This window comes from Nannobrachium achirus (genome assembly GCF_963921795.1).
Source record: "Nannobrachium achirus genome assembly, chromosome: 4".
Taxonomy (NCBI): Eukaryota; Metazoa; Chordata; class Actinopteri; order Myctophiformes; family Myctophidae; genus Nannobrachium; species Nannobrachium achirus.
This window is the reverse complement of record NC_137813.1, coordinates 58,810,559-58,820,525: the sequence shown is the minus strand read 5'-3', so window position 1 is coordinate 58,820,525 and position 9,967 is coordinate 58,810,559. Positions and strand designations below refer to the sequence as shown.

At 43.6% G+C, this 9,967-nt stretch overlaps 1 protein-coding gene across 1 annotated transcript; it reads left to right on the top strand.

Annotated features, from left to right (window-relative positions):
• Nucleotides 1-4,227: 4,227 nt before the first annotated feature.
• LOC308283036 (cytosolic endo-beta-N-acetylglucosaminidase-like) lies at nucleotides 4,228-9,740 on the top strand (the record flags this gene model as incomplete). Its single annotated transcript, XM_080723421.1, has 3 exons — nucleotides 4,228-4,319; nucleotides 5,063-5,174; nucleotides 9,146-9,740. 3 exons carry the CDS (start codon nucleotides 4,228-4,230, stop codon nucleotides 9,554-9,556), a joined length of 615 nt encoding a protein of 204 aa, XP_080579547.1. The 3' UTR covers nucleotides 9,557-9,740.
• Between the last annotated feature and the right edge of the window lie 227 nt (nucleotides 9,741-9,967).

The following is a 9,967-nucleotide window of genomic DNA, read 5'->3' as shown; positions in this document are numbered from 1 at the left end:
TTGGGGGCGGTGCATGGTTTGGAAATGTGTGTGGGTGTGGTTCGCATAAATTATGCTAATGAGGCTGTTAAGTGGCGTTTCCCAGCGCGTAAAAAATGCAGACGACCGTATGTAAATGAAGGGGAGGAGCTTAGTCGACATATGCAAATTGGGGGCGGGGCATGGTTTGGAAATGCGTGTGGGCGTGGTTTGCATAGATTATGCTTGCATACATTATGCTAATGAGGGCGTAAAGGTGGGTTTTCCAGCGCGTAAAAAATGCAGACGACCGTATGTAAATGAAGGGGAGGAGCTTAGTCGACGTATGAAAATTGGGGGCGGTGCATGGTTTGGAAATGTGTGTGGGTGTGGTTCGCATAAATTATGCTAATGAGGCTGTTAAGTGGCGTTTCCCAGCGCGTAAAAAATGCAGACGACCGTATGTAAATGAAGGGGAGGAGCTTAGTCGACATATGCAAATTGGGGGCGGGGCATGGTTTGGAAATGCGTGTGGGCGTGGTTTGCATACATTATGCTCGCATACATTATGCTAATGAGGGCGTTAAGGTAGGTTTCCCAGGGCTTAAAAAATACAGACGACCGTATGTAAATGAAGGGGAGGAGCTTAGTCGACATATGCAAATTGGGGGCGGGGCATGGTTTGGAAATGCGTGTGGGCGTGGTTTGCATACATTATGCTCGCATACATTATGCTAATGAGGGCGTTAAGGTGGGTTTTCCAGCGCGTAAAAAATGCAGACGACCGTATGTAAATGAAGGGGAGGAGCTTAGTCGACGTATGAAAATTGGGGGCGGTGCATGGTTTGGAAATGTGTGTGGGTGTGGTTCGCATAAATTATGCTAATGAGGCTGTTAAGTGGCGTTTCCCAGCGCGTAAAAAATGCAGACGACCGTATGTAAATGAAGGGGAGGAGCTTAGTCGACATATGCAAATTGGGGGCGGGGCATGGTTTGGAAATGCGTGTGGGCGTGGTTTGCATAGATTATGCTTGCATACATTATGCTAATGAGGGCGTTAAGGTGGGTTTTCCAGCGCGTAAAAAATGCAGACGACCGTATGTAAATGAAGGGGAGGAGCTTAGTCGACGTATGAAAATTGGGGGCGGTGCATGGTTTGGAAATGTGTGTGGGTGTGGTTCGCATAAATTATGCTAATGAGGCTGTTAAGTGGCGTTTCCCAGCGCGTAAAAAATGCAGACGACCGTATGTAAATGAAGGGGAGGAGCTTAGTCGACATATGCAAATTGGGGGCGGGGCATGGTTTGGAAATGCGTGTGGGCGTGGTTTGCATACATTATGCTCGCATACATTATGCTAATGAGGGCGTTAAGGTAGGTTTCCCAGGGCTTAAAAAATACAGACGACCGTATGTAAATGAAGGGGAGGAGCTTAGTCGACATATGCAAATTGGGGGCGGGGCATGGTTTGGAAATGCGTGTGGGCGTGGTTTGCATACATTATGCTCGCATACATTATGCTAATGAGGGCGTTAAGGTAGGTTTCCCAGGGCTTAAAAAATACAGACGACCGTAGTGAGCATTCGTTCCACGAACGCATTCATTCAATGAATGAATGAATAAATAAATAAAGTGCAAACGAACGAGCGAACGAACGAACGCACGTGCACGCACGCACACTTTATTATTTATTCATTCATTCACGCACGCACGCACGCACGCACACTTTATTTTTTAATTAATTCATGAATACAGCCTGCGATATGCGTGAAATCTTGCAAGCACATTCCCACTAGGTCAAGGAACAGATGCCTCCCTTCTCACATTGGCCTGTTATAGCGCCACCAGCGGGTCAACTTTTGCATAACACATTTTTGGAACAAAATGCCTCAAATCATGCATGCAGCTAATTTCAGTAACGTCAAAGAGAGCACTGCCTGCGATCTTGACATTTTGTACTTTTATAGACATTGTTTTCTGGCTTGAAGCGAGCCCACAATTGTTTCGAAGGAACAATATTTTCTAGTTGTATAACTTTTTTCTCATTTTCCCCAAAAATGAAATATCCCTTTAAAACCGGGAAAGGGTCTGTGTCATTTCAGATTTCTCTAGCTATTCAAAAATAGCAGATATACAAGTTCATAGCGCAGCATGAATGAACTTGTAAATCTGCTATTTTTGACTCTTTCCCCTTAGGCTCAACCTTCTTCCTGGAGAAGTCTCTGGATTGAATTCCCACAGATCATTGAAGTCCTGGTTCCAGGTACGGCCACCAAATATGTGCACCAAAATCTTAAATTCCAGAACCAATCTCTTAATTAAATGGTTTTGCATGTTACTGGACATAATACATTATAGCAGCTGTGTCTCTTACAATACACATCAAGTATTCACTTGATCACTCTCTAGCGCCCACACACACAGTTAATAATTGATTCATGTCCACATAAGAGATACAACACAAAGAAAACTATTTACAAGGTGCTGTAAAAATGTAGTCAGAAAATCTTGAGCAACACACACACACACACACACACACACACACACACACACACACACACACACACACACACACACACACACACACACACACACAATAAAACAAATACACAAAAAAAGAAATATTTACAACTTTAAACTTTTATTTCCTTTAAAATAAGATATCAAAGGCAACACATCTGCTATTATTAATAATACCAGTACAAAACAAAAAAAAGAAAAGAAAAATGGATCGGGACAAAAAGAATATACAAAGAACAGAGCATGACAACGACGACAGCTTTGGAAGTTATATAATAATAATGCTGCTTGAGACAAAGACATAGAACGGATGCTCAGTGGAACATGACGTCATCCATGTGCTCCTTAAGGTCCAGCAGCAGCTCTGTGTCGTCAGTACATTATTTCCACACTCACTTTATCCCTCCTTTCAGGTATTGTAATGTAGGGATGGAACAATAAGCGATATTATCGTTTATCGTGATAAAAGAAACTCTCACGATAATCGTATTGTTGAGATTTAATTTATTGTGAAATTATCCTCCGTCATGCACTGGGATCACTGGGATCGTTGCGACGCGTTGTGAGCTTGTAGATCTGCTATTGTCGGCAAAGATGTTTGGTGTAGAGGGGGAAAAGAGCAGACTAAATACAGAGTTAAATGTCAAGTTATGTATTGACGGTTCAAGTGGTTAAATACTGAAAACACGAATTGACTTGAATCCAAAATACATTGATGATTGTGCTGTCAAACAATGAAACCATATGGAATCTATGAACAGGTTGTGGGGGTCGCTGCTTCGGCTCTCTCTCAACTAAGGGGTCCTTGGCCTGAAAGACCCCTGTCCTGGAGGATTAATGACCCAGTTCACATATACAGTTTACAAAGTAAATGCATCAATTAGAGTCACTACATGTAAGCATTTGAACCCCAGCATCTATATTATTTGAGGAGAACGTTAACCCAAAATAGCAGATCTACAAGCCCACAACATGTGCCAAGGCGACCCATTGTGAGCTTGTACCATTTCCCCCAAAAGGTCTTTTTACATTTTGTCCTGAAACTGTCAACGTTTAGCTGTAACTCACTGTATCTAGGGCTGTCACGATATGACATTTTACATGACGATTAATTGTCACTCAAATAATTGGCGATTAACGATTTAATTGTGTTTTTGTCGTTGATAATTACATTTCTGTTTGGCTTTTAGGCTTTGAAGTTGTACATGGTAGATATGACACATAACCTAAATATACAAAGAAATTACTGTCATATTTGACAACTTACTACTTAAAAAATAACTTTGATAGTGGAAATAGCCGATCTACAAGCTCACAACGCGTCGCGATTTCCACTATTTCGGACATTTTTCAACATTCACGATTATGACGATTATGACAAAATAATTGCGATAATGTCAAATAATCACGATTAGACGATAATGTAATAATTGTGACAGCCCTAACTGTATCGTTAAAGGCCTTCTTCCAGCTAACATTCGAGTTAGAACAGTAGCACCTGAGTCATATTGACATGGCCAAAATAGGGACTTCAGGCTTAACACAGATTAAGCATGGAGGTGAAACTCTCTCTGTGTGTTGAGCACCGAATGCATATGTGTTGGAATCCAGTTTGTGTTGCTGTGCAAGTCCCACACGTACATTTTACTTGACTACGTGTGTGTGTGTGTGTGTGTGTGTGTGTGTGTGTGTGTGTGTGTGTGTGTGTGTGTGTGTGTGTGTGTGTGTGTGTGTGTGTGTAGCCACCAGTATGTCTCCCAGAGTTCTGGATAGCAGCCACCACTTGGTTAAACAGCTCTCTGAAAGGTGTGGTCAGTGGAATCCAGACAGCTGGACTGTCAGGTGAGGCCCCCCTCTGTCCCCCCCCCCCCCCCCCCCCCTCCACCTTTCTTACACTATTATTCTTGAACTGAACTGTATAAAATATACCAAACCTTTATGCACATGTACATTTGATGATGCTCTTTCTTTTGCTTAAATCTTTATTCTTGTTATTGTTATTATACATACTGCTGCATTGTCTGAAGGAAGCCACAACTAAATACGTTTTACTCTTATGTACCTGTACACAAGATGTAACATTAAAGTCTACCTTGAACCCTGTCAACAATGGAACCATAAATATAAACACAATGGTTTAGTGATGAAAAGGGATGATGAAAAGTAATGAGTCATCACTTTTCACAGCTTTGTGGGGGCCATATTAGTCCAAGGAATGTTTTTTGTGCAAAACACATACTTGGATGGATTCTTGCAATGGATTCAGAATCATGAAAACCCCCTAGTTTGACCCGTCATATGCTACTTAAAGCAAATTACTTTTTAGCATTTTAGTTTTTCCTGTATAGTAAAGTTAATGGGACAACAACTTTAGCAGCTGATAACACCAATTTAGCTGTGACTCAGGAAGGGTTATCACACCAAAATATAATCTACAGATATGGAGCTTCTCAAAAATGCTACGTAACCTTTGCCACCTTTCCGAGAGCAACATCTCTATATGGAATCCAATTCAATGACTGAAATCAGTGGAGGATACTGAGAAAGCTAATCTGTGTGTCTCCTGTGGGTGGCGCTGTGGGCAGGTGTTCCCAGTTGGAGCTGCTCGGCTGTGCACTGAGGGAGGTGTGTGTGATCATAGAGCGGGAGGGCGAGCCTCATGACACGCCCTTCAGCTGCCGAGTGGGAGAGTTCATGGTGAGGTCACGTGACAATATTCTTCTTCTTTTCCTTTTGACTGTTCCCTTCAGGCAGGGGCGTGCAGAGAATGTTAGAGAGGTAGGGGCTGACATTTCTAAAAGGGCCTTATGGTGAAAATATTGAAAATAGCAGACCTCCAAGCTCACAACGCGTCACAGGGCGACGCGTTGTGAGCTTGGAGGTCGGCTATTTTCTGTGTTCGATAACACACTAAACTAAGCATAATCAAGTGAATACTGTAGATGTGGCACACAGCATGTATTTCCACACAGGGAGGGAAATTCTTTCAACATAAGATGGTGCATTGAAGTTCAGGAGAGTTTGGACAAGACGATTCTCTTGAATGCTGCCTTCAGGTATGGCATGGAAAGGGGGGCATTTTGCATTTCTTTCACCACATTGATATTCCTTTGCCTCAGGGCATTGAACACATACAATGAATTATATAACAATAACATTGTATGGCATAACACATTAATCTCCCACTATAAATAACTGTAACAAAACAACACACAGGAACCAATGTGCCCAAGGGATATACAGTCACAGTCACAATTTGTTTTATATACAAAATGTGCTTTTGATAAAGGTTTTTGTCTTCAGAAGCTTATTGAAAAATATCAAAAGGTTGTTTTGATGCTATATGATGTTTGAGTTTAGTCTAGACCAGGGACATGCTGGGCCCCTGATTCAGCCCGGGAAAATGAGTTGTAGAGGCCCTCATTGTGCGCTATAGAGAGAGATCTCTCTCTATAGCGCTGCTGCTGCTACTCAAAGATTTGCCATTCAGAAGTGACAAGCCAGTGGGCCAATTACATGAGTTATATTTCGTCGGGTGGAAACCTTGTATGTCCAAAACCATTTTAAAAATGATTTAAACTAGCGAAAACAGCAGTGCGAGGCGTTGTGTGCTTGTAGATCTGCTATTTTCACTACTTTTGTGCGACAGCCTTGTATGATGAAGCAGGGCTTTGCTTTGCGAAAAAATGTGAAACTTGGAGATACAAGGTTTCTGCCCGACAGAGACGATTTACTTTGTTGGCCGCCCAGCCCCCAAAATGGAACGAAGGCCGACATTTTATTTTTTTCCTAATGGCCGGCCTGGACTGGCCGGGAATGAACCGGCCATTCGGGAGTTGTCCCGCTTTTCCCAATGGCCAGCACGTCCCTGGTCTAGACAACTTCTGTGTCCATGCTAAGTGAATAGCATTTATGAATGCTAGAATAATGTAAAGAGGAGATCCATACGAATGGATGGAGGCTAATCACTCCGATGGCTCATCCCTGCCATTCAGGTGGCATAGAACTATGCATTTGGGTCATTCCAACTATGTGGTACCAATTCAATTTCAGCCTCTTCGAAACTATATGCAATTTTACAGGACTTTATGTTCAGCCGTCTGAAAAAACAAACACATACTGCGGCTTTGAATAAACTTCAGGTTATAAAGACAATATAAAGAACACAAGATGCATGTTAAAAATTAAAACATATTCAATTTCCTGTTATGCACAGCAGAGGATCTAATCATCCACAGTCCAGTCCACACTATTATTTGAACCAGTAGTGTGATTGTAATGCGTTCTCAATTCTATCCACAAGATGGCACTGTTTATCAGTTTTCCACAGGGAGCTCAACAGCCAAGGTAGTGTGGGGATTTAAGGGGAGCAAATGCTAATTTCGTGCAAATTTGTCTTAAAGTGCAAAGAATTGCACAGATGTAGCCCAGAGCTTGCTCTAATGATTTAGCTAGGGTGCCCGAGCCAACGACCTTCGGGGCCGCCACAGCGGCCAAATCAAGTTGGCCTCCCATTGACTTTCTATACAGGAGGAAAATACCCAGAAAACCTTTTTTTTTCTGGGTATTTAAGTAGGATCTGAGGGGTATAACTTGGGGTTTGTCATGATGCTGAATCCATTGCAGGCATTTGTTTTGCACAAAAAACATTCCTTGGGCTAGAAATGGCCTCAGAAAACGATGCATGTATGGGTGAGCATTCATGTTAGTCGGAGGCCTTAGGGTTTTTTTTCTCTCGTGCTAATCAGTCTAAAAGTGCAAAATTTTGCACAGATAGCTCAGGGCATGCTCTAATGATTTAGGTAGGGCGCCCGAGTCGGCGACCTTCGGGGGCACCACAGCTCCAGAAAACACCCACAAAACTCTGAAAAGTGATGACTCATCGCTTTTCATCACTAAACCATCGTTCTCTGGGGCCATTTGTAGCCCAAGGAATGTTTTTTGTGCAAAACAAATGCTTGCAATGGATTCAACATGATGACAGACCACTAGTTAGACCCCTCACATCCTACTTAAATACCCAGAAAAAAGTTTTTTTTCTGGGTATTTTCCTCCTGTATAGAAAGTCAATGGGAGGCCAACTTGATTTGGCCGCTGTGGCGGCCCCGAAGGTCGTCGGCTCGGGCGCCCTAGCTAAATCATTAGAGCAAGCCCTAGGCTACATCTGTGCAAAATGTGTTGCACTTTAAGACAAATTTGCACGAAATTTGCATTTGCTCCCCTTAAATCCCCACACTAAGGGCAAATGATCAATTCCCAGTTGCTTAGGGCAACAAGTTACTGAACCTCATCGACATGACACAAATAACAGAATTGTCCATATCATGGTTGACAAGGTTTTTCTTTTGGATCAACTGAAAATTAAATGTAGCCTATTATCCTCTGTTGTATTGTTTGCTATGCAATTACTTTGTCTATTGAAAACAATGTTTAATACCTTTTCACAAGTAATTTGGTATTTAATATAGAACAACATACCCCTCACTCAGGTGACCCAGCCAGGGCGATCAAGTCCCAACTCACCTCCCAGTAGCGATCAGTCCCATTTATAGAATATACACAGCTAATAATACCAGGAAAGACAGTTTATACTGTATATGTACAGGTTATGTATTATACATTATGGTGGTTCACAGAGGATGATTCTCTATGCAGGACGACTGCACTTTCCACCTGAATACCAATATGCATATGGGGGGCAGGTGATATACATTCCCCGACCTTTGTCTTGAAATACAGTGTGACAATGGATGGGCCATTTGTATGTAGTCAATTAAACTACTCAGGGGTAGAGAACCCGTCATTAGAACACGGGGGGTTCCTGAAGGGTTCCCAGTTGGATCCCGGGCTCCCCCAGAGTTAAGTGTCGAAGAGTCCTTGAGCAAGACTTTGAACCCGTAGTTGCTCCCGGTGAGCAGGTTGGTGCCTTGCATGGTTTCCCCTAGCCTGGGGCCAGCCTAGATACTAATGCATCTAGCTAACTAACTGCAGTATCTATCCCCTCCTTGTTTTAACATGGCTGGGATGTCTAGCTCAGCTAGGCTAGGTTTCCCCTGCCATCGGTGTGTGAATGGGTGAATGCAATGCACAATCTACGTAAAGCGCCTTGGATAAAGGCGCAATATAAATGCACCATTTACCATTTACTGTAGCACATGCTGGAAGGGTGCAGGAAACTGCAGTGGCGTCAGTTCAGCAAAAGCTAGGGTATGGCAAAGATGGGAGTCCTCATGGAAAATAGGCATTACATTTTGGATAACACGGTTATATTGTGAAAATAGCAGATCTACATGCTCACAACGCCTCGCAGATGTCTGAAAAAAAAAAAAGACGAAGACTTTTGTCCGTTTTTTACACAGGTTTCTATGGTTTCTTGGGCTGGAATGGTTTTTCAAGTGCAGCTAAACTTAGCATGTTAGTAAACGTGCCACAATTAACAATAATGCATTGCACCTGTGCAGCTGACCTGCGGAACCTGGTAATATACCATTTTGTCAAGCTGGGGAGAATACAAGTGTGGAGAATATAATATAATACCTTGTTAAAGTGACCATGTTAAATGTTGCATTTGTAGTTATTTTACTGTAATTTAATAACATTTAACACATAAACCTCCTTCATTCCCTATTCAGGGCTTTGATCTACTGTCTCTTTGCCCTCCCCATCAGGTCCTGGACGAGGCCAGCCTGTCGGCTCCCCTCCAGTCGGTCCAGGGCGTGTGCATCTACGACGTGGTGTGGCTGCGGAGCGTCGGCAGCAGCAGCGACGCCAGCAGCCTGGTCCTCAACGCCACGCTGCGCTGGAGCTACCCGGCGCGGCTGGCGCGTCACTTCAGGGTGTACTGGCGACGCCTGCGGGGGCCGGACCCCCGGGTGCCCCCGGGGCGGCCCGAGCTGGTGGGCCGCTCCTACTCCACCCTGTTCCGGGTGACGGAGCTGCCGCTGGCCGAGCCCCCGGGCCTGGTGGAGCTGCTGGTGGAGCCGGTGACGCGGGAGGGCTTCCTGGTCCCAGAGAGCCACTGGGGCAGACGCAGCCTCAGCTACACCCAGGAGCAGAGGGTGGAGACGTCGTCATCATGAGGGACTCGGGTCTCAGTTTGTCTGCTTGGGGAAAATCTTCATGAGACAGAAATACATTAACAATAATGTGTTTCTGATTCACTATGCAATATGTATTCATATTTTCCGGTGTATTTGTATTTGAGGTTCTCTGTATTCATGGGTTGCATTTGGAGTCCTACGCAGTCCATGTTGAGGACCAGCACAGGTGTTTCAGTTGTCTGATTGGTTAATGTTCTAATCTACACCAATCAGCACACTTGTGTTGGTCCTCAACACGGCCGCTGTAGGACTACAAATGCAACCTATGAATATTCTTAATTAGTATCCCATTTTACATAACTTTGTAATCATTTAAAAAAGGTGCTATTTGGGGGCCCCTGTTGGTTCATCCAGTTTATGTGGTCACCGCTTACTGTACATGAAATTATT